Source organism: Magnolia sinica, chromosome 2 (genome assembly GCF_029962835.1).
Source record: "Magnolia sinica isolate HGM2019 chromosome 2, MsV1, whole genome shotgun sequence".
Taxonomy (NCBI): domain Eukaryota; kingdom Viridiplantae; phylum Streptophyta; class Magnoliopsida; order Magnoliales; family Magnoliaceae; genus Magnolia; species Magnolia sinica.
Window position 1 is genome coordinate 95,903,215 of NC_080574.1, and position 26,174 is coordinate 95,929,388.

Here is a 26,174-nt window from a genome sequence, read left to right on the forward strand (position 1 = left end):
GATTAATATAAGAAACTTTGCTTGTTGAAATCCTTTGCTATTTATAGATCTCCTTGCCACAGTCATGTAGATGATTCTTCTCTATGTTCAGTTGATGATAACAATTGCTTCGGCACCGTTTCAGCCTTCTAGACACTTCTTGGACACCTGTCCCATTAACTGCTTCAATACCGCTTTTTTCTCAATCATGTTATGTATTTGAACTTCTTGGCTATGCTGTATCCATGGATGACATGTAGCACCATGAGCAACATTAAATTTCACCACACATGTTCAATAAATAAATAAATAAATATATATATATATATATATATATATATATATATATATATATATATATATATATATATAATATATATATATATGGAGGCCCTTAATACTTTATGTGTAATGACACGTGTACTTTCCTAATTAGTTTTATCAGAAATGTTAAAATATAATAAGGTATAATATGTATCATCTTGATCCAAAACTTTGGTGACCCCTGATCCAAAACTTTGGTGGCCGTGAGAAGTTTTTAACGGCCAATCACCACTATCTCTTGTGGTGTGGTCCAACTGAATTGGATCTGCTGTATATTTTTGGCTTGTATCGTAAAGTGATCTTGCGAAACAGATGGAAGGTGTGGATGTAAGACAAACACATCAAGGTGGGCCCCACAGTCTGGGATACACCGACCTCAGCGGCTCCGCGGATCCACCTAAGCCGCGTCCCAATGCAGTTTCCTACTCTCTTCCTCGCTGAATCCAACGAAGCCGCGACCCTTTAAAGTTTTCGGACGCCGGATTGGAGACACCCCCTGCCCGTCCCAAGCTAGGAATGGAGATGGGTCCAGGGACCATCATGATGTATAGGTTTCATCTATACCGTCCATCCATTTTGGCATATCATTTTAGAATAAAAGGCTGAAGAATTAGGCAGATCAAAGGCTCAGGTGGACCACACCACAGGAAGCAACAGTGATAATGACACCTGCCGTGATGGTTAATTGCCATCTAACCTGTTCAAGAGGTCACGTATACTTGGAGGAAGGGAAAACGAAAATATCAGCTTGATCCAAAACTTCTGTAGCCCCAAATAGTTTTCAATGGTAAGTGTTTAATCCTCACAGTGTGGTCTAATTGAGGCATCAAACTGCCTCATTTTTGGGATTATACCCTTTAATGATGTGGGAAAATGGATGCACGGTGTGGATAAAACCCATACATCATGTTGGGCCCTCAGAGCCCCGTCGGTTCCTAGTTAGCGATGGGCAAGGGTAGTACCCAATACGCGTCAGAGTTTTCTACTCTCTTCCTCGCTGTCATCCAGCTCGTCAAGGACCGTAAGCAACTCTATTTTTCCAAAATGACCATTATACCCCTACGTTCGCAAAATCACAACCAACATTAAATCATTAATGGCGTTTCCGTTATTCCACCATAAAACAAGCCCAATAAGTAACAGTTCATTACGACGATGCGACAAGCCGTTTTCAAGGCCAAAATAAGGGGCAAAAAACGAAAAAAAAAAAAGGTAATCCAAGAAATCACCTGAAACTGTACTCCTATTTCCTTTAATCTTACCTGGAACCCACCCTCATTGATCTAAACCCTCATTCTGTGGGGGTACACAACCGATTGCCTATAATACCGAAATCTGACTGATTTGATATTCAGGTGAACCTAGGCGTGGTCTGATCAGAATTAGATTTCAAGGAAAATTCCGTTCAATTGAAAAAGGATTTTCCAATCGCTATAAAATTTACAATTTGGAAATCTACATTGAGTCTTTCCAATGAAAGGTTTGGATTATTGACGAGCGGGCCAAACAGATGTTACACGGACTAAGGGCAACTTCGTGGTCCAGCGGACTAGTAAACCAGGCTCACGAACAAAATGCAAAACAAAAAACTCTCCCGACACGAAGAAGAGAGTCGAGCAACGATCCGCGTAGCCACCGGCCTTTTTAGCCCTTTTTATTTATTTGTTTTTTCTTTCTTTCTTTCATTTTACTTCCAACAAAAAGGCGAAAATCTCGTCTCGTTTATGGAAGCGTCCGATTCGTATCCATCGTTTTCTTGAGTAAAGAGCCTAATCGATCCGTATCTTTCGAATTTGTTGGCGGGAATTTGGACGGCTCTATCAGCTTTTGTCTTCCCGGGAGATTTGAATTGCTGCATCTCTTCATCCTCCCATTTGAGAGAGAGAGAGAGAGAGAGAGAGAGATCCGTAGTTAATTGAATGGCGTCGAGGGCAAAAGGTACGGAGAAGATGGGAGTTTCTGATAATACGAGAGGGCTTATTCTTGCGGTGCTCTCGAGCGCTTTCATCGGTGCCAGCTTCATCTTGAAGAAGAAGGGTCTCAAGCGCGCCGGTGCTTCTGGTACTCGCGCAGGTATTGGAAATTCTCTCATCTGATGAGATTCTTGATTTTTTTATTTTTTATTTTTTATTTTATTTTTTTCTCTTTTGGGTTTTTGAATTGAGGTATTTGGTGATTGGGAAGTTGGAATCCAAATCTGAGACTGTTTGGATGATCAGAAATGTTAGCTATTGTAGGATTGTTGACCGGAGGACATGTGTTGTTATGCTTGGGGTTCTCTACTTTTACATGTTTGGTCCATGGTCCACTGATCTAGACTGTTCGTGTGTTGGGCACCATGATGGATGGAGCATGACCCTAAACAATCTCTCAGTTTGGGAATGCCTAGATGCTGATCTTGTGTTCTTTTGTTCAGTTGCAATGAGGAGATTTTTTTTTTTTTGGGGCATGGTCTATCCGTGGTGAGCCCAACGGACCAATTTTTACTCAAGTTGAGTAACGTTGGAGCATTTAGGACCTTTGGGTGCTTTTTGTATGTTGCTGTAGTACTTTTGTGGGGATGTATGGCTGTTTGAGCCTGTTCCCATGCAGTCCTATGAATTAAAGAAGGAGGATTTGCATTGGCAGCTTTGCACCTCAATTAGCTGAGCTTTTACTAAATACTTTTCTTTCAATTTGCTCTTTAAAAGAAAGTAAATAATTTCATCATCATCATCCAAGCCTTTTCCCAATTAATTTGGGTTCTCTACATGAAACCTGTTCTGCTGTTCCACTCTATCAAGGGCCATAGCTTCAGTTAGATCACAGGTCATCAAATCTTTTCTTACTATCTCTGTCCACATCCACCTCTTTCCTTTTTGGAGCCTTCAACTTGTACCAACTCACTCCTAACCAACGGGGTTCTTGGTCTCCGTTGCACATGACCAAACCATCTAAGTCTACTTTCCCTCATCTTATTACCTATTGGTGCTACTCCTAAGTTCCCTTGAATGCATTCATTTATAATTTTACCAACTCGACTCGATGCCCAGCTCTAGCTAGTTCCTAGGTAGCAGCCAAGTCGCCCTCCTCGAGGAGGGGAGCAGAGTAGGTGAGACCTCATATTCACCCTTAGACGTTGCGGCCCTTACCGTGGGGCCCACCTTGATATATGTATTGTGTATCCACGCGGTCCATCGTTTTTCTAGATCATTTTAGGATATTATCCCAAAAATGAAGAAAAAAATCTAGTATTAGGTGGACCATTCCATTGGAAACAATGGTGATGGACCATTAATTGGTCACAAAAGCTTTGGATCAAGCTAATATTTGTTTTCTCCCTTCATCAGGCTTTGTGATCTTATTAATAGATTGGATGGCAAATAAACACTATGTAAACATTAAGGTATGCCCCAAGAAGTTTTTAATGTTAGGGTATTCAATCAGCACCGTTTCCTATTGTTTGGTCCACCTGATAATTGAATAGCTTCATTTTTGGCACAATGACCTAAAATAATCTGTAAAATTGGATGGACAGTGTGAATATAGAATACATACATCAAGGTAGGCCATACTGTAAGGGTCGCACCATCCATGGTGAGGACAGGGCCTCACATAACTCGCTCCTTCTCCCTCTTTTTTTTTTCCTCACACACACCCACCTAATCTGTGATGATTTACAGAAAACGAGTCATAGCTTGTGTGGGACCCACTTTAGAGTTGATATAAAATCCATCCTGTCCATCAGGTGTGCCACACTATGGTTAGCTAATGTTAAAAGAATCAGCTCTATATTTAAATTAAGTAGGCCACATAATTGTAAAAAGTATACTAGACAATGCTCACCCTTAGAACTTTTGCCCTTGGTGTGGCCCACCTAAATCGCTGATATACATGATTGTTGGGGAGAATATCTAAATATTGGTGTGGCATCTAATGGTTAAAGTGGATTTTATATAATCATCAAAGTGGTCCCTGTTATAATCAAGGGTGGACATCTCTCTTGCAACTATTTTCATTTAGGTGGCCCAATTGTATCACAGATCAGCCTGATTTTTTATTTTATTTTTTATCCTAGCCTACCGTGAGATTAAACATCTAATGGTCTGAGTAGATCTTATATACACGTTATACCGAAAACCAGTTCAACTTCCTCCGACCATACATCTCCCTTTTCCCCCTCTCATATGCCTCCAACCCAAGAGTTCCTTCCGTGTCTCTCTTTCACCTAGCCCACCGCTCCAACTTTGTCTCCATCTCTTTCACCTCCATCCCATCCCTCCCATCTCTCTCAACGCTTCAACTGATGCCATTGTAGCAATAGGGTCTTCGGCTATTACAAGAGTCCTTGGCCATTACAACGGGTTGACCTCTCTTTTCCTATTTCTCCCTTGACTGCGGGGCCTACCAAATGAATGGATCAGATTTCATATCGAAGCATGCTAGAGGTAGGTGTGGTTCACTAAAATGCTTCTCTGTTTTAATAAAATTTATTTCGGGCTTGGTCTCGGGCCGGATTTGGACTAAGGCTGAAAAATACGGGTCAAGCTTGGACAGAGCTTGGCCTGGCCCGAACCCGGCCCATTGACACCCCTAGCTTTAAAACCATTAGATTCTAAAGTATCACTCCATAAATCTATCTGTGTTTACGCCTTTCCTCATCTTGTCAATCAAAACTATGCCATATGCAAACAACATACACCATGGGATCTCTTCTCACAAAGAAATAAAATAATTCCGCTAGATAAATTGATTGAACAAAAAGAAAGAAATCAATGCTACACTTGCAAGGTTTGTAAAAATTAATGCACCAAAATCTGCGAGGGAATCATTTCATTGAGCAACATCACTTGTAAATGTTCTCGAAAGTTTACTAGAAAAGCTAAAAATTTAGAAAACTTTTTATGCAATTAATGATGAAAGAGAAGGCTTGCATAAATTTATCAAATTGAAGAACCTTGCTTCCATTGTTTTTTCAAAGATTATGATGGCTAAACTAGAAGTTAAGAAACAACAACAAAAGACGGGTAGCAGTGATTCTCCATTGTTCATATCCTTGCATGACTACATCCATATAGGAAGACAACTAGGGAGTTTTTCCACCATGCACGATGGAGTACAAGTACAAGAGAAAACTCTTCCGTGATGAGGTTTTGTATCCTGTAAGCCCTGCCACCAACCTAAGTAACTTTTCACTTACTACTTTCACACTATCAATGAGCAATTTAGGGATGGCAATGGGTCAGGTTCAGGTCGGCTTGGAACCTCTTGAGCCCGATCCATTTGCTAAATAGGCAAACAGTTTTTGGCCCAAACCCATCCCACGATTCGTTACCCAAAGTCCTAAACCAACGCACTTAAAATTTACTAAGTTCTAGCTTGGCTTGGCTTCACCCATCGAATTATAATCCGGTCGGGCTTGATTTGATCTAACCTAATCTATCCTGAATTGGATATGCATTTGCAAAACTTTTGGTGATAGAAGCAATAAAGAAATTGTTACAATCATTGAGGGGTTATTTTTTTGTTTTAGATTTTGGGTTAGGTCATTTGTTGCAGGTCATTGGTAACGGGTCGGTTCAAATAAGGTTCCAACCTGAGACTTACATGTTACTTATATGGGAATGCTTTCTGGTTTGATCTCAACCTGCTACCCATTTAGCATGTTTCAAACTTGGCTTAGAAGTAGGTTGGGCCAGTTGATTAGTGTGCCTACCTGACTCAACCACCCATAGTCAAGGCATTACAAAATGGTTAGGTAATGGCCATAACGGTGGTAATTGTTATGCATTATGGAGCTGTAAAGGCCATTGTGGAAAAAAATGGCCCGTAATGGTATGTTACGGGGCCGAAACTTGTTAAAAAAAAGGCCATAATGGGGTGCTGTAATCATAATGGTAATGGTGATGGCCGTTGCGGCCACTGTTACCATTATGGAATACCTTGGCTCTGGTGGAAGGCCTCCCTATGTATGATGCCTAGATACTCACATATGCTAATTGCTTACTGGTCATGATTTGAATTGTGACTGGTATTGGACTCTTGCAGGGCATGTTTGACTAATTTCCGTCTTTTTTTAAGGGCTTGTTTGGATGGGTGGAATCCAAAAGTTTGTTTGGATGGGTGAAAGGAAATGTTGCATTTAAGGAAAATTGTGGTTAAGGAAAATGTTGCATCCCTTTATCCATATTTATAACAATATACATATCTAGTTACATTGTTGCCCCCTACGCATGCATCCTCAGCCACGCATGGCATAAACACACTTGTTGTGGTCCAAGATGGGAACCGACATCCAAGACACTCCAGCAAGGTATTCCATAATGGTAAGGGTGGTTGTAATGGCCACCACTGTTACTGTTACGATGCGGGCCGTAACAGCCATGGCAACCCCTGTAATGGCCATTACAAAGCCTGTATTGGCACTGTAACGAACTGCTCCAGGTTGTTTTTTTTTTCGTAATGGCCTTTACAACCCCATAACAAGTAACAGTTGCCACCGTTACCTTTACATAACTGTTGTTAAAGTCCTGTAATGGTCGTTAGGGCACACCTTGTAATGTGGGGGCATTTCGTACCGTGCTCGAGTGGGGTGGCCTGTGGGATGCAGGGGCACACTCGGGGTGGGTGGCCTGTAGAACCCATGGATTTGGGGGCCGTGTGAGACGGGTGGCTCGTGTAGGGCAGAACTCATGGATTTGGGGCCCATGAGAGGGCAGAACCCATGGGTTCGGCCGAGGATCTAACCCATGGATTTGGGGCCTGGCCTATGAGATAAATGGATTAATTTGCCATGCTCTATCAGTTCGAGCTTTTAGAGCAAGTGGTTAATTGTCCTGCATCACCTTGCGGTCCAGTTTTTAGGGGGCTCTCTTTTGGAGAAACGAGAAGTAGAATAATTTTTCCTTGATGCCGATGCCCATGCTTTCTCCCTCTAATGTTAGCCTCTCGCTTCCCTAACCTAAAAACTATTACTTTTAGAAAGTTGAAACCCCTTGACATACTTATCTTAAAGTAGCCACTATCGTCCATTGCCCTTTCAAACTAGAAGGATAATAAATAACATTTTTTCGTTTCTTTTCTCAAAAAAAGTAGTTTCTTTTGTATTTCAAACAAACTACATATTAAACTAGCTTTATTTGAAGCCTTTTTAAAACTAGTTGTTATGTGATAGCATTGCTTATATTCATGCTCTTGATGAAGTAATGACTGGGAATTAGTATAATTTGAAGGGGGTACAATAGGCATTGTCTCAGAAGGATGATTTGATTGTCTGCAAATTCTAGACTGATGTTTTGAGTGTCCTATAACAGCCAAATCCTGCCAGACCTTCCTGTTGCTTGGATATTGCTCTCATTTCCCGTAAACATGGTATACAAAAACGGTTACGTAATGGTAACGGCCATAACCGTTACGCTTTATGGGGCCAAAATGGCTGTTATAGAAAAAAACTGCCCATAATGGCCCTGTAGCAGTCTCGAAACAGGTTATTCCAAAAAAAAGAAGAAGGCTGTAACGGCCTATGTCATAATGGTAACGGTGGTGGCTGTTACGGCCACTGCTACCGTTATGGAACACCTTTCCCCTGAATCTCATGCGGCCATGATATATTATCATGTCTCCCATTCTATTTATCATTTAAGTAATTCAATTTTGAGTTTTGAATGGAACTTCATCCTCCATGAGGTTTACAAAACCTGATTTTATCTTCTAAATCTGTGTTTGGAGACACACACATTATTATTATTATTTTAATGCTACTTTTAATCTTAGAGAGATTTAGTGGCAGTTTTTCCAACGGGGTCTAGTTCAAGGAAGCAAGGTTACACATTGGTAAATAACCAAGAAATATTTTTCCTTTGGTCCTTATTTGTTTGAATTTCTTTGTTAGAATCTCCACTGCTTTTAGCCATTATCTACCATAAGGGTCTCGGCAAATTACATCTTTCAATTAAGGGATCAGAACCTTATGAAAATCTACTACCATTTAGCTTTTCCCTATGATCTGCTGGTCATTCAATAAGCTATTTATACATGTCTTTCTCAAAAAGAATAAGCATCTTTCTCTCATACTATAGGTGGTGGGGGATACACTTACCTACTAGAACCGCTTTGGTGGGCAGGAATGGTGACAAGTAAGTTCACAATCTGAGGATGAATATTTTAACACAATTTCTTGTTTTTTTTTTTTTTTAAAAAATGTTTTAATATAGATGTGATAATTGAATGGGTTATTGATCGTGGGGTCCAAAGTTTCTTGACAAACAGTGATTCTTGGAGAGGTTGCAAACTTTGTGGCCTATGTTTTTGCTCCGGCTGTCCTTGTAACTCCCCTAGGTGCATTAAGTATAATTGTCAGGTAACTAAGATTTTGTTTCTTCTTGAGCATTGTGCTTTGAATGTGTTATTGCTGATAATGAGGTTGTGATGACTATTTTGACCTGACATGTTTGATGGATCTGATCAGTGCTGTTTTGGCACACTTCATGCTGAAAGAACGGCTGCAGAAAATGGGTGTTTTGGGCTGTGTGTCCTGCATAGTTGGCTCAGTGGTAATTGTAATCCATGCACCTCAGGAGCATACTCCAAGTTCTGTGGAAGAAATTTGGACTCTGGCAACACAACCTGGTATTATTATTTTAAAATCTTGCTTGCCCTTAATCACATTTATTGTTATCTTTAGTGTTTAGTATAACTTTCTTAACTTTTTGTTTGTATTCTTCACAGCATTTCTAATTTATGCAGCAGCTACGGTATCATTAGTATTAGCTCTGGTTCTGCACTTTGAACCCCGCTGTGGACAGACAAACATATTGGTTTACTTGGGAATCTGTTCACTAATGGGATCACTGACGGTAAATCATGTTTCCTTGAGTTAATTGTAATATTAGTGGCACTCCATATTCAGACTAAAGCAGTTTCTGTGACCCTTCAGGTCCTATAATTTTCTTCTGTTGGAATGCAGGTTGTTAGCATAAAAGCCATTGGAATTGCAATAAAGCTTACATTGGAAGGAATAAGTCAGGTGGCTTATCCTCAGACGTGGCTTTTTGTTACAGTTGCAGTTGTCTGTGTCATCACTCAATTGAACTACCTGAACAAGGTTTGTTGAATGTCATGTTAGGGGTGTTTATTTTTGGCGTGAATGATTGTTGTTCTGGAAACAACATCAAATGCTTTGTCCCCCTTCTCAACTATAGACCATTCTCACTACGAGATCCGTTCTTCGCTTAATTTGCATACTCACTGACAGTTAGAATACTAGATATTGTATTATACGATTGCCAAGACTGGAATTACATTACACACTGATTATCAGGGGTATATGAATTCTCTCTATTATCCTTCATGTATAAGAGATACAATGGCAGAAGTGCAGTTGTGCCCCTTATTGCATCCTTGATAACTTCGTAGTTTCTCTTCTGGGATTTTCAGATCAGATTCATTCAGATGTCCTGCTCCTTTTCTTTCACAATGCATGCGGAAACTTTTCTTCTGTTATGCTGTTATTTGGAGTCCCAGAAATGTAATAACAATGAACTCAGTGGATATTTGATTGTTTAGCATTTTTCCAATTCTTCATCTACCACAGTTTTATCTTATTAGATCCATGCAAGTTAATGTCTTCCATGTTGCAGTATCAAAGAAGGCCTTTTATAAACATTGCAGATCCTGCTATAGTACAGTTGTTTGTGGTAATTGAAGAAACGAGGCCGTTCTTACTTTTGGTTCGATATGGAATGTTCTCCTCTGATGCTAGACTACAAAAGCTCCTTCTATATCAGCTAATGTCCTTAATTCCATCACTTTGGATTTGCCACTTCACAGTGGAACTCTTAGGATACATGAAAATTTTCAATGAATCTAAGTTCATCATCTTGACAACTGTTACATGGTTCAGTCAAAGTGGGTAAAGAAACACAAACCATTATAATTCAACTGGAAGTTGTATGATTGGGCTTGAGAACAAACTAAACAACTAGTATTTATATTTGTATTTATATTTATATTTTTTTTAAAAGAAAGGACAAAAAAGTCATGCTAACATAGGGGCTTAGCTTGTGCTTTCCCATATCCTCCATGCCTTTATTTCAAACAATTTCTGTCTCCAAACTTCAGAATTATTTTTAACTAATAAAAAGGCATGCCTTTGCTTCTTTCTCTAAAATTTTACCTTTGCTCGTTTGTGAGTTGGAATGTATCAACTATCAAGTGAATTTAATTATAAAATGCAGACTTCATTTAAACCTAACTATTCTAGCTCTACCATCCACAATTCCACATGGCACACTATTAGAATGTGTTTAGAAGTTAAAAATAATTCCGAAGTTGTAACCAAATTTGCTAACTATACCATATATATGAAACATGCCAAATTAGTGGGCTGGGAGCTTGTCAGCTCCATGATCTGAACGACTTGAATATGAACTGCCTAAACTTGCTACAATCCTATGGGATACATTCCACAAGTATTTAACTTCTTCATGCTCATGTGAAGTGAACCAGATGACTGTGGTCTTAACTGCTTTGGGTCTCTTCTTTGTTCAGAGATTGCGTTCATATCTTGATTGAGTTATGAATATTCACAGTTGTCATCCAACTTCTTCTTCTTGTAGCGTTCTCTCTATTATTGATTATACCTGGAGAATGCACATATTACATACTCACTTGATTGGTAATGAAGGTTCCATTGGAGAAGAAAGAGAGTTGGGGGCTCAAGCTTCTTCATCCAATGAGATGCCATCAAGGTCAACTTACTGGGTAATATGAAATATAACTGTCTCCCTGCTCATCATTTTGAATTGAGATAAGAAGTGCCACTGGTACAACAAAACAAATGTGCACCTCACAGTCTTTTCCTTGAACCACTCACCATTATTCATCTGGTCCTGGTTTTTGTTGCTGCTGCTACTAAAATTCAAATTCAATATGAGGGAGTGGATAACATTCCCCGAACACTGGAGTTGACCCACCTGTTGAGTGAATTGGCCTTAATTTTTGGGCCATGGCATTCACATTTTGTGGTCCGACTGATGAGCTGCCTGATATCATACGTGCCACTTTGGTTTGCACAGAGAAGTTATGGTCTTTAATTTACTGATATTAGAGGACTCATATCAACTTATAAATTGACAGGCAAGATCAACATGATATTGTTGCAGGAATGGATATAAATACCAGCTGAGACAGAGAAATGCCAAGTTGGGAAGAAAGTATAAGATGAATATGAGAAAGCCCTGTTTGCTTTGAGAGGAACAATACAAAGGAATTCGAATGACCATATTCTGGATGTTGAGTTGTAGAAATCAAAGGTATGCTTGAAATTCTTTTCACCAAAAGGAGCATGACCACGCTTCCAGTGCTAGGAAAAAATAGGCTAGCCCTCATCTACAACATCCTGGCAGTAAGTCAGTATGATTGAAAAGATTTCATTCTGAGTGCTTTAGAAGGATTGTGGACCCATTCTGATTGTCCCATCAACACGGATAGGCCATGGAACTACAACACCCAGATATAGGTTGGATACGCCATGTATACAACATGGACATGGCTTGCATACAGATTTCACACATACATTTGAATTGCCAGACGTGGTTGGTACTGACCTATTTTGAAGCATCTAGGTATAGCCCCGCAATCACCTTTACTAGAATTCAAAAGTTCACCTCATATCAAAAGGAAATTGTAAAGCATACTGCAGAGTGGTCTATTTCAAAAGGGTATGTACATTTCTCTCTTGGTAAAAAAAGAAAAAGAAAAAAAGAACAATGATGTAGAATATTTCTTGTGGAGGTGAATATTCCCCTCAAACCAAACCGATTGTTTAACTCAAGTGCAAAAGAGAGTTCATTGAATTTAAAAGAAGAAGAAATGTCCTTGGAAAAGTGAATGAGCTGGTAAAACCAAATCCTTTAAATCTTTTTGATTTGGGCAATATTGGTTGCATGAGAAAGGATCATAAAGTCAGGTCGTGAATGGGGATTTCGGATATCTCCATTAGAGGGTGGATGAAGAAGATTCCGAAGTTTGTCTCCAACTTTGGTTCATGATTTTGAAGTTTCAATCCCAAGGACTATTCTCTTGAAGTCCTTGTTCAACAGTCTATGAAGGAAAAGATGAAGGCAATTTCTTTTGTGGATGAGAGAGAGAGAGAGAGAGAGAGAGAGAGAGAGAGAGAGAGTAGAGTTCAGGCTTGACGTCCCCTCACTCTTTCCCTTTATTTTAAGTCCTTAATACAATAATGACCATAGCATCCTCAATAACAAAAGCAAGAATTCCCAACATGTCTTAAACAACTAGTTGTTCACAACCCCAAGTGTAGGGTCGCAATGTAGTAATAATCTCGGTAAGACCGAGGTCGAATCCACAGGGACTGATCTTGTGCATTTTTGAAATTAACTAGAAGTAGAACTAGAAGAAGATGTAAAACTAATTCTGAAGTGATTGAGAGAGTAATTGTGAATTAAGTAATTAAAACTAAGAATTTAAAGGTGGGAACTAGGGTGTCAAGGATCCATTTGTAGTGATCAGGGAGCCCTCTTGCTTGATTCAAGTAACACAAGTAGAATTGGAATCCTATCCTATCAAATTGGAAAATATATCAATAAAACCAAATCTGAACTTCCATTGACCTAATTCTCAATGAAGGAGAACTATGATAATTGGCAGGGATTCCATCACCAAACCATGCCCAGGAGACAATGGCAAACAACAGGATTTACCAATCTTATAATCTCAAGGCGGGAGAATTGTGAAGATTAGGAAGGATTCCATCACTTTACCATGCCCAAGGGACGATGGTGAACAACATGACTTGCTAATTTCACAATCTCAAATCAGGAAAAGAAGATACTCAAAGCTATTGCAGATCTACTGTAATTCGAGTCACAATAAACCATTAAAAACTGAAGGTATTCCTTAAATATCAAATTAGAATCCATGGAGTTCAACATAAACATGAATCAAAGCAATAGAAACATCCCATTATGCTACAAGCTTCACCTCTTAAGCCCTAACTAAGAGGTTTAGCCAATCATAAACATGATTGGATCTAAAACCCTATAAGAAAGCATGGAAACAACTAAGGAAGAAGAAGAAAAACTCTTGGCGACGGCTTCTCCACCCTTTTGCTCCACTCCTTAAACCCTAGAAAATGCCTAGGAACATCCTAGGGAGTCCTATTTATAGTTTTGGAACTCCAACTTTCGCACATTGTTGGAAAACTCTAGAAACTGCCTCAAATTTACGCAGTTTGCTAAAATAGACTTCACTCTGCGTAGTTTTCCAAAATGGGCTTCACTCTGCGCAATTTCACAAAATGACCCAGAGTTTCAGAATATGCTTTTTCAAGACGATTTCAGAATTCCTTTTCTTCACTTCAAATCTTTGATTCTCTTCATTCCTCACTTGATTTTCTTGGATCTATGGCATGTGAATTCTTCAATCTTGGTCTCCTATGATCCATCCCTTGCCTTGGTGATTCTTGAGCATCAAATCTATGTTTTAGCATCCTTTTCAATCGAAGCTCTTAAATTCACCTTGCAACACAAACATGAGTAAAACAGAATATTAAGCATTATCATGTTCATAAAACCAAGATATAAATGGGGGTTAATATGCAATATTTGACCCTCAACACTAGTAATAGAGAAAAGAGACTAAGTATTAAAAATAAGTGATTCGGTGAGAAAGAGATAGCCGTACCCTCCACCCCCCCGACGGAGCATATATATCATGAATACCCAGCTTGACAAAGAGACGATCTAGCTGAGAATGACCTAGGACTTTTGTGAACATATTTGCTAGTGGGTCCTGGCTTTGGGACTTGACCAACGGCATGCAAATCTCTTTGCTAGGAACCTTCTCCTTGATGAAGTGATAATTGATTTCGATGTGCTTGGTTCTCTCATGAGTCATGATAGATGGGTTATTGGCAATATGAAAAGCTACTTGATCATCACCAATGTTGTCAAATGGTATAAGCAATCCCATGCGACCCAAGGGAGTTGTGCACTTACATGATGGCATAGCCCCTCAAACAATAACAAAATATATGAAAAAATATTTAAAAAGATTACAAGTGTTGGGAATTATTTGTTATAGTTTCATTAGACTATTAGACTATAACAAGTCAACTAACAACCACTTAAATGAATGAATATAGTAAAAAATGTGAAAAAAACAACATACAAATTTTCTTGATGTCATTTTACGAGAGTATAAGAGTAATAAAGTGTGAGAGAGTAAGAGACTAGAGAGATCGAGAGATGAGAGCATTAGAGTGAGAGAGGCAGAGAGAGTAAGCGAGTAATTTGGGGGGGAGAGAGGTTGGGTGTGGAGAGAGGTAGGGTAAAAAGTGAGAGAAAATGAAGCAAAGAATTTAATTGTTGGGACGTTATGCCATCGCATGCTATGTTAGTGATGGCATAACCACATAACTATGCCTTATGTGGTTGCATACTTCTTTGTGCGACTACATAAGCCCCAACGACATAATAACTGCATATACCAACATGGCATATGCAGTCCACTGGTCCAAAATGGCATATGCGATGGCATAAGCACTTATGGGATTGCTTATAACAATATGCCATGGCATAAGCACTTATGCGACTGCATATGAAAACATTGATCACCACAATACAACCTCATAGGAGTATCAACAATAAATCCAAGCTTGCAATGTTTTCAACCAAATGAGTTCACACGTTGCATGGGTCACTGCCTTGTATTCATCTTGGCATTTGAACAAGCTACTACACTATGCTTCTTACTCTTCCATGTAACTAGATTACTACCTACAAAAGTACAATAGCTAGTGGTAGATTGTTTGTTAGATGGAGAACCAGCTCAATCTGCATCAGAATATCCTTCTACATGGAGATTGCCATTTTGCTTGTAGAGGATACCATGACCAGGTTGTCCCTTTAAATACTTGAGGATACAAAACATGGCCTCCATATAAGGAACCTAGGGAGCCTGCATTAATTGGCTAACTTTGTTGATTGGATATGTGATATCAGGTCGGTAATCATTAGATAGATTAATTTTTAACCAGTCGATGATATCTTCTTGGATCATCAACCAATTCTCCTTGATCTACTCTAAGTTTCTGATTTGTATCTATGGGGGTTTCGGTGGGCTTGGCTCCTAAAAGACTTATCTCATCTAATAAATCCATTGTATTGAAGACGACCCAAGTCCTTTGTCTAGAAATGGTGCTGTAAAAAATTCTTTAACTCGTTAACCCTGGTACTCTCATTGGCTATTGCCATGATATCGTCCACAATAGTGTCTCAATTTTTCCTTACAAAACAAAATGGTTAGCCTGACAATGTTTCATCCTGAATTCGAACACTATGCTAAACTTGTCAAACCAAGCTCTTAGAGATTGTTTCAAACCAAAATTGATTTCTTAAGACAACATACCTTATTTGACTTGCCTTGAGCAACAAACTCATGTGGTTGCTCCATTTAGGCCAATCCAAATTTACAACAATGGAAACAACCACACGTACAGAGTGAAGCTTCATTATATGTGAGAGTGTCTCTAAATTGTCAACTCCTATATTCTATGAGTACCCTATTGCAACCAACTAAGCTTTTAATCAATCAACTGAACCATTTGGATGATATTTCACCATATACACCTAGTAGTGGGATTTAGTACAATGGGAAAAGTAGTAGTGGATTCTCTTCAAAATAAAGACTTTCCCTCCTTTAGAGAAATATGAAGTTTGTTCAAAGAATGTGATATCGGCTGACAAGTAACACCTATGGAAAATAGTACTATAACATACGTATTCCCATTGGGTACGAGAGTACCTAAGAACAATACACTTTATAGGCCTTGGTTCAAACTTGTCATGAACTTGATCAAGCTGATATTGAAACATAGGCAATCGAAAGTTTTTAAAGGAATAGAGAGTAGGAATTTAAGGACATAAATAGATGTGATTTTCCATCTACAACAGACGAAGGCATCCGATTTGTTTAGTAGCATGGAGTTAAGACTACATCACTCTAATATCTTTTCGGAACCCTCATATTCAATAACAATGCCCTAACGACCTCAAGTAAATGATGGTTTTTTTGTTCAGCTACCCCATTTTATTGTGGTGTATGCACATGAAGTTTGGTATATATATTCCCAAGCATTATTAGAATGTAGAATACATACCTTATAATTGAATTATGTTTGTGCTTTTATATGAAATTCTTTAAAAGAAAACACTTTTGAGCAATCTTTCATCAAATATAACCATGGCATTTGAGAATAAAAATCCACAAAGATAGAAAACTACTTGAAAACATATAAACTAATAAGATGAACTGGGTCCCAAATATTAGAATGTACTAAATTAAAAGGTTTATCACTTTTGTCAATGCAAGGAAGAAACAACACTTAATAGTGCTTGCTCAACTCACAGGTCTCATATTCTAACTTAGACGCATGTGACAAAGATAGGACTAGACTCTTCAAACTGCTTAAAGAGGGATGACCAAACTTGGAATGCCACTGATGTGGATAGATGTTTATCTGCAATGCAACTTTAATTATTCCAATGTCAAGATAATAGAGTCCATTCACTTCATGCCCTCTAACAATCTCTAACAATCATCCTCACATTCTTTAGATCCTGGAATTCATAATAGAAAATAATAAAATGTGACAAAACAATTTAAAATTTTAGTTAGTTTACTCAGTGACAACAAACTCGAATGAAATTTAGGAATGTAAAGTATTGACGACAAGTGACAGGGTAGGACAAGCAGTACCCAACCTAGACACGAGTTGAAGTGCCATATACTAATGTGAGATATGGACCATGACTTAACTAATCAAGAACAATACATTGTGCTTACCAGTCATATGAGCAGAAGCTCTTGAGTCAATGACCTAGGGACCATGATGTAAGATAAATTGTACCTGACCGAGCGATAGTGGCTGTGGAGGATAATGTGTCAGTGGAACGATCCTTCATAAATCTAGCATATTCATCCTTAGATAGAGTAACTATATCGCCTGAAGTACCGGGCTCAGAAATGGAGGAGATAGGCTTGAAGATATGACCCTTGGTGCCATCATATGAAGAACATGGACCTGATTCGCCTAAGCATGCTTACCAACAATATCCCAACATGTATCAACCATGTGGTTACTAGACCATAATGGTCTACTGATTACTACAATCACGACTCGTACTAACGTTTGTACCTTGGCCTCCCAAATTATTTCTTCCTTCAAAGTGACCTACCCATAAATCTCTACCACCAAAATGGCCACCACAACCACGACCACCATTAGGTGGGTGTACACCATTAAGTTTCGCCCTGATGGTACAGCTGAACATTTGAAGGCTCGGTTGGTTCTGAAGGGATGTACTTGGACCCTGATGATTGTACGGAAACATTCTCTCATGTTTTCAAATGAACTCTATTCATGTTATTCTCTCCGAGATCGTTGATCATGGCTAGCCCATCTTTCAAGTGGACATACAAAATGCCTTTGTTTATGGTGATCTCATATAGGAGGCATATATGGAGCAAGCACATGGGTTTGTTGCTTAGGGGGAGTCAAACAAGATGTGTAAATTGAACAAGGCAATTTATGGGCTAAAGCAGTCACCACGTGCATCATTTGTCAAATTCAGTAAGGTTATGTTGAATTGGCTTTGTTCGAAGCCATGTTGATTATTTGTTTTTTAATGGAAAGGCACCTCAGGTCTATTGTGTTAGTGGTGTATGTTGATGATATTATTATTATAGGATGCGACAATAGCGAGATTGAGGAGCTTATGAAGTACCTTCAAAGGCATTTTTGTACAAAAGATCTTGGTTATTTTAAGATACTTTCTTTGTATAGAAGTTACTAGATCTAAGAAAGGAATTAATTTGTCTTAATGGAAATATGTTTTGGATTTGCTTACATGGAGACAAATCTTTGTGGCACTAAGCCGGTTGATACACCAAGGTATTTGAATCACAAACTGGTTGGTAATCAGGGAGATACATTTGAAGATCTAGGGAGATATACAAGATTGGTTAGGAAACTCATCTATCTAACTATCACTCGACGGGCATATCTGATGCTACTATGAGTGTAGTGAGCCAGTTTGTAAGTTCTTCGAGGGTACCTCACATTGATGCAGTTGTTCGGATTCTATAGTATCTTAAAGGAATGCCAAGAGAAGAAATTTTGTACATATGAAACAATCATCTTCATATCATAGTGTATTCTGATACAAACTGGGTAGGTTCTTTAATAGATAGGCGGTCTACTACCGTATACTATGTGTTTCTGAAAGGAAATCTAGTCATGTGGAAACGTAAGAAGCAATCTTGTAGTCCTATCAAATGTTGAAGCAGAATATAGAGCAATGGTTCATACCACTTGTGAGTTAGTGTGGATTAAGAAACTGTTGTAGGAAATGAGGTTTGTGGTGAATCTACCTATGCAGTTGTTTTGTGATAATTAGGCATTATCCCACATTGCAAACAATCCAATCTATTAAGGAGAGAACTAAACATATTGAAGTCAATTGTCACTTCATACGTGAGGTCTCCAGTGGAGAAATCTCTACGCCATTTGTCCAATCTTAAGATCAACTTGCTGATGTGTTCACCAAGGCTCTTAGTCATAGTCGGTCCACATGCGTATATTCCAAGTTTGGCATCGACAACATTTATGCTCCATCTTGACGGGGAGTATTAATGGATGTGGAGATGTGGTGGGCATGTGGATCATATCACTATACAACCCACCTAAACTTTATTTTAGTTATTTTTTCTTGTAATTAGTTGTTTATTTTGGTTTGGTATATATAGGGTATTTTTTTCATATTAACTTTTTTAAATTAATATAAAGGGGAGAGGGTGGGTGTCCAACCCTGACTTGCCTTTGATCTCTTCTCTCTTCTCCCAACTTGCTTTTCTCTCTTTTCTCGTCTTTTCTTCTCTCTTTAATTTTATAATTCTACACCTTCCATTGAACTAGATAGTGTAGGCTTGGCTCACCAATTGCTTGAACTTCAAATGGATTGAGTACAAATCCAACCTCTTCATTTAGCTTTCTAGGCATGTTTTTTGTAGGGCTGTCAACATGTCAGGTGTTGCTTTCTGGACCCGCCTAAGGGAGAGTTCAAATCCAAGAGTCATATTTGAGCTATTGGACCCGAATCTGTTCAGGTTTAGGAACCTATTGAGTATTTTCTACACCCATTTTCTGGGTCACTAAACATGGGCTTCACATGTACCTATTGGGAGTGGAAGCTATTCATGTTCTAATGCATAAGGACCCTAAATATAATGTTCAACTAGATGCATGATAGATAACGGATTCCTGCCCCTCTTGGGAGTCTAGTCCTTCCCATCTTTTGTATTTGTATTTTGGCTCTGCGTGCTTCCGGCTTTAAGGGCATTATTGCCATCATGTTGTAAATTGTCCATTTATCAATAACATTCATCGAATGAAAAAAGATGGACCAAGTATCATAAGGGGTTGTTTGGATGGGAGTAAATGGGGTAAGATGTGCATTTGGATGGGAGGTAAATGTTAGTAAATGGATAAATGGAATTGGGAGTAAATGGGGCTGATATGAAATCCCAAGTAAATGGAAGAGGAGATTTGGGAGTAATTGGTGTGAAATGCCTTTTTGGCTCCCTCGGAGAGCCACATGAGTAAACAAAGGTGTCGCTATTGTACTAATCCCTCGTACAGGTGGCACGTTGATGATATTCCGAAACAATCCAATTATCGGTTGCATCACTGAAATTACACCAATAGAGTGATCCAAACCGCTAAACGTTGGTCATCTAAATGGGCGGTTAAAAAACATTGGCACATTGCTTGTTTGTGATCCTTACAGTTGTGGCCCACATGAGGCTCGAAATTTCCTCAATTTTTGCCAAAAGTATATATTTCAATGAGCTTATTACAATCATTCTGTCAAATATCACATGTACACTAATTTTGGATATTAAAGTTGATTTGGGATTGATGTAGGAACATATGATGACCTAACCCTAGGTGCATATATATTCAGGATGAAGAGATTCAAATAAATAAATTAATCAACTAACTGTTTTCAATCAAGGGGATTAAGAAAATTTCAACACAGAGATGAAATCATTCTGTCAGGATCATGCCCCTTAACATAAAATCACGTAAATAGTAAAAATGGATGACCTAGGGATATGAAGATATCTCAGATCTAGCATAAGTCAGTCTAAAGTCAAGTTTAGATTTGATTCTCCTGACTAGCCATCCCTCTTTTCCATTCAAACCAAAATGGAATATCTAGAGATGAACAAAATGGATGAAGAAGAGAGGTTCGAGATGAAGAAGGTATGAATTTCAGGGCATTAAAGAAAAGTAAACGGCTGATTCTTACCTTTTCGTGCACCTCGAAGATTTAGAAAGGAGGAAATCTAAAACCGGGGTGGAATCATCAAACATCCAAGTGTCAATCCTGAAACCCTAATCTCTTTGATAAAAGAGAAAAAAAAACATTCAAATTCTTATTCATTCTATATTAAAATAGGATTTCTCACAGTGTATATATAAGCTATGGAAAAAGTAAAAGTGCACTAAAGCCTCTGAAAACTAGGAAAAGAACAAAAAGACGCCTAAAACAAAAAAAATGCACTAAAGCCCTTGAAAACAAGGGAAAGAATAAAAAAGACGTGTAAAACTAAAACACCAGCACGACAAGGTGTGAAATCTGCCCCATGGGCATGCGTTTAGGGTGCGGTCATACCGCTCTTGCACTCGTAGTCTGTCAGAAAATGGGTCTGATGGACCCGATGTCCGTCTACATCAACTCATCCGCTCTGTTACTCTGTCGGTTACGTTGCCTCCTCTGGTACACTTTAAAGGGTGCATGACTGATCAAGGATATCACATATATTCCTGTGAATATATTAAATAATTCCAATGCATTCCAATTCCTCCCATTTACTCCCATCCAAATATTCATCCAAATAGAATATTTGGATTCCAGTGCATTTTATTTACAAGGTTCCATTTACACTTGATTTGAGTGTAATTGTGAAATAGATTTCATTTACCTTCATTTACAAGCTCCCAAACGAGCTCTAATAATAGAAAGTGAAGAACAGAAATACAACAATGGTTCACATTCAAATGAAAATGTTCCTAATATTGGTTGGTGCGATCTTTGCAACATGGGAGACTCGGGAGTTGAGGCACACTCCATCTGCGATGGGAATCAACAGACCAATGGTCTAGATGACCAACCATCAGGCCCACTTTTCAGAACTGAAAACCAAGCATGCTATCCAATTAATGCAGACCATGCCTCCTCCCACCCGACCTGATTTATAAACTGGTCTAGAATGCTGGACCTGAACCCACCCATTCTTTGAATGTGTCTGAAAAAAGGGATCTAGATCTGTTTAAATTGTGTCAGGTACCTCGGGTACCCATGCTTCCAGGTACTTAATGACAATCCCTTGCCCCCTACGTCAAACACTTTTTTGAGTCAATGATGCTGATTGCCATTGACTTTATGCTTGGTTTTAGACTTTTTCTCATGCACTTCTGTGACTTCACCTGTTGCTAAAGAAACACTCTCCTCTTGGACTCTTCATCCTTTAGCACACGTGATTAAATAGCTTAAATTCAAATTTATAGTATGTTCAATGCCAATGGTTCTTGAACTCGTGTGAGGCTTTCTGTAATTATTTGTACTCATACGAAAGTGTTACTGAGATCACCTGAGACATTACATGCAACCCTTTTTCAGTCTTCTTTTTCAGCTTTTCTGAAATGTTGTAGTTACCAATTGGTTGTGATTGAAGGAACTGAAGCCATGATGCCTCACAATCAGCAGCTGCTTTTGCTTCCTTATCTTTTACTACTTAATCTTTAATCTACTGAATTTTCCTCCATGTACTTGAAATCACAATTAAGATATATGGATATATTCTCTTCACTGGTATTAAATTGGTCATCTGAGTAGAGCATGAATACCCTATGCTGACTTTTAACCATTGCTCCATCTCTTAGGTTCTCAAAAAAGTGGTTCCTTTTGTTGATCTCTTAGAAGTAACTGCTACTTTTCAGAATTACTGTTGACCTGCATGATGTTTCCGTAACTTGAAATGTTATTTTAATATAAATAAACAAACGTTTCTCCAATTGCTGTGACTTTAGGGAGGGGACATTTTTTGGGGGTTAGTCTGAAGGTCATGATATCCTTTTGTTGCAGGCGTTGGATACCTTCAACACGGCCATTGTTTCTCCAATTTACTATGTAATGTTTACAACCTTAACGATAGTGGCAAGTGCGATAATGTTCAAGGTAAATGTCGAGGATTCATCATTGTGGTTTTCTGTACTTCACCCATAACTGTGACTTGCATCTCTTCTTCTTCTTCTTCTTCTTTTTTTTTGCCTTTTCTAATTCCTATACGTTATGTCTGCAGGACTGGTCTGGTCAAAATGTGAGCAGTATAGCATCAGAGCTGTGTGGGTTCATTACTGTTCTTTCTGGGACTATCATACTGCATTCCACAAGAGAACAGGAGGCAGCTCCTTCATCAGGTACACCTAGAACTAGTGCAGATGAAAATTTGCGATATGATTTTGTACTGTAACTAGATAAGGTTTCCTGAGGCACAAGATGCTTTGCATGTGGACCCATGCTTTGGTGATCCAGACCATTGCGAGCTAATGGGCCACTTTGGATTTGGGATGCACACAAATTGTAGGTTGGAAGATCCTAGCCCTTCAATCAGTTCCCTATGAAGAGATGGTTAAAAAAAAGAAAATTGAAAAGGTCCTAGTTTGGTGGATAGAAGGGTGATCAGATGTTTAGGATCTTCCAACGTGGGATATTTTGTATCGTTCCCCCTTTACAGTGGGTCCCATCAGATCGACAGTTTGGATCACCAGGCAATGGACCCACATAAACAGATTCATATGCCGAGGCTCGGTGTACCCCTACAATTCCTCCCAAAACTAATGTCTATTGACTTGAGGTCGAATCTGATGAATTACTAGGATTATACCCAAGCTCAATGATGACCCTTGAACTTTTAGGAGTATTTAAAATGCTGCTCAATTAACTGAAATGGGCAAAATGCTCCTAATGCTTGCTTGCCCCAGGCCACTGTCACTAAGCTCGTGCATGGAACTTTTATCCTACCTTGTATCTGGACCATGGACAATATTTGCTGTTGTCAATGGGTAAAGGATGCTACATGTGGGTATTATGCCAAATGAGAGGTGAGAGTCCAAGGGTATGTTTGGAGGTTTCCAGTACTATGGTCCACACAATTCACTAGCTTATGAGATTTGTTTGGGAAATATCGAACTTGCATGGAGGCCATCTTAATGTGGTTCTATTTTCCTTGAAGCCCCTTGCAAATCTCACCTCTTGGGCTCGGGTGGCCTACCAACAAATATTTTGTGCTGCATCCAAACACCAAGTTTTTTTTACTTTGAAACTTAGGAATGCTAAGCCAACGTGTTTGTACAAAAAACTGCCCACATGCCCTTGGATTGGTTAACATAGTCAACCAAGTAAGAAGAAGGCACTCTATGTTAGTGTTCCTGGTATCACCTATATTATTGATAATAACAGCAATGCTTATTGGTATCGTTGGGTCAACGATATAGATGGTGGGGGAAAATACAATTGGCAAGATATCGTCATTGTTAATAACATCACCAATATTATCACCTGTATGATGATATAGTGAGATATCGGCAACATCCCTTTGAAAAGAAAGTTACATTCAATCGTCGATGTCATGCCATTATTGATATTATTGACAATATCTGCATTAATACTGATGAAATTTCAGAAAATAAAAACAAGTAAAAAAAATGAACTTTATTTTCTTTTTTGGATATTTTAAATTAATGCAAAATATGTGTTGAATTATTGTATATGACAATGCATAATTTGGGCCCTTTCACAGTGGAAACATATTATGTATAGTTGCTTTTTGTAATATTTTGAGTCTTTTAACATCTCTTGCAGTTCCAATGAAAAATATCTCCTTCTAAATGTTCCCCTACTTTTTCCCCCAAATAATAATATTTTTCCTGGTATCTGCAATACTGTGAACAGTATCTTTGCAGCTTTACATATCCCAAGTCATTGATACATGTAACAATACTAATACCATAAACACTGCTCTGTGTGGATGTGTTGGTTCCACTTACCTAGGTGGACCAATGAAAGGGTTTATGGCACCTTTTCCCCCATGGGTGATTAGAAAAACTTTTGGAGGTTACCTTCCTAGCTTTTGCAAAACTTGAAAGCTGCTTTAGAGATTAGGCTAGATTCATAATCAAAGCACTTTTTTTAGGTAAACTATCAATGTCATTGTTATTGAGTTTAAAAAAAAAAAAAAGAACAAGAAGAAGAAGAGAAAAGAAAACACACAAAATCACTATTAGATCCTCATCTACCCCCATTTGATGGTGAGTCCGTATGTCCTTCCAAAATATTAACCGTCTTTATGCAAATTGGGGCCCTTTAATGTGTTTAATGCTGAGTAAAAGTATTGTAATCATATTTAGCTTATGATTTGCTTTGCTACTCGATGCAGCATCAATATCATGGTACATTTGTAGTGGTGGTGGGGATTCGTTAAAGAATATTGATGATGATCATTTCATCACCTTACTCGGTTCGGACTATTCCTAATAGAGGCTTGACTTGATGAGGCATGTAAAACCATGATCCCCAACAAAGAGATGGGCCAGATATGCTGCAGCGGGGCATACTAGTGTGACATACTCCCACATGTGTCGGATGGATTGGAGAGTTCTTTCGAAGCAGTTCCATGTTGCACATTTTTCCAGCATACCCCACTGGAGCTGGATGCAGGCAATGCAGATTTCGCAATTTGACTGTTGATCTGTCAGAGAACGGATACTTTTGTGGCCATTTTTGCAATGTGGTATTTTTTAATTTTTCTGTACACATGTCCTTGTATATGTAAAATATTATGTTTGCATATTTATGAATGCATAATCAGGACGACTGTCATCTGCAGCAAAATAGTCAGCTTCAAAATTTTGGGTTAGTAGAGAATCAGAACAGGAAGCTAAACCAGAGTTTAGAGGCCTGTTTGGATGGGCACTCGTGCATCAGCTGGCCCTTGCCAAGTTCATATCATGGTTCTAGAAACTTGCTGACTGGACTCAAAACTTGGCAGAATTGACTTAGACTCGGCAATATTTTAAACCGAGTCACTTGGAAGCTAGATCTTGGTTCTGACTTGATACTCACTCAAGGAGACTAGTTGAGTCAACTCAGCAATCGCTGGACTCAATGCAACTTCTGGTCACTCGAACCAAGTCACTCGGTGAGTCGCAATGTTGTTATTATTATTATTATTATTTTTAAAAAAAAAAGTAAATTGGAAGAGTGGTGGGCGGACCCACAAACGTTGCCTGCAGGGACAATGCAGATGACAAATTATCTATTTGATATTTGTATAAATTCTAAGTATTTTACATAATACTTATAATTATAACTATTAAAGGTAAAGTCCATTCAGCTCAAGTGTTCCAGTTGACCTGAACCTGCTGAACATCAAGTCAAGCTTTTGGGGTTCATAGATGAAATGCAATTTAGGAATTTTCATCCCATCTATGCAAGTAGAGTGGAATCTGCAGGTAAAAGAATAGTCAGACCTTCCAACGTTTTTCATACAATCTATATCTTGTGGGTTGTGCATGGGAACCTTCCCATGCAGATTGTTTGCCTTTGTACATGTAGACAGTCTGCTTGGCCTGACCCACTCTTCATGGGCCATGCCTTGAAGAAATCATTCTGAATGGATGATCAAAACCTTGCTTGTAAAAATGGATGGCCAATGTTGATCATTGAAGATGGATCTAATCACAA

General features: G+C 38.7%; 1 protein-coding gene across 3 annotated transcripts; it reads left to right on the forward strand.

Annotated features, from left to right (window-relative positions):
• Positions 1-1,526: 1,526 nt before the first annotated feature.
• Positions 1,527-25,308, forward strand: LOC131237285 (probable magnesium transporter NIPA6). 3 transcript variants are annotated; one of them, XM_058234979.1, is made up of 10 exons: positions 1,534-2,376; positions 8,361-8,417; positions 8,551-8,641; positions 8,750-8,910; positions 9,010-9,137; positions 9,248-9,385; positions 10,967-11,030; positions 22,515-22,607; positions 22,732-22,849; positions 24,868-25,308. In XM_058234979.1, the coding sequence occupies exons 1-10, from the start codon at positions 2,223-2,225 to the stop codon at positions 24,890-24,892; spliced, it is 1,029 nt and encodes a 342-aa protein (XP_058090962.1). In that variant the 5' UTR covers positions 1,534-2,222; the 3' UTR covers positions 24,893-25,308. The 3 variants fall into 3 exon arrangements, with proteins under 3 accessions (XP_058090963.1, XP_058090962.1, XP_058090961.1); XM_058234980.1 differs by lacking the exon at positions 24,868-25,308 and having other exon boundaries at positions 1,527-2,376; positions 10,967-11,043; XM_058234978.1 differs by lacking the exon at positions 10,967-11,030 and having other exon boundaries at positions 1,559-2,376.
• The last annotated feature ends 866 nt before the right edge of the window (positions 25,309-26,174 follow it).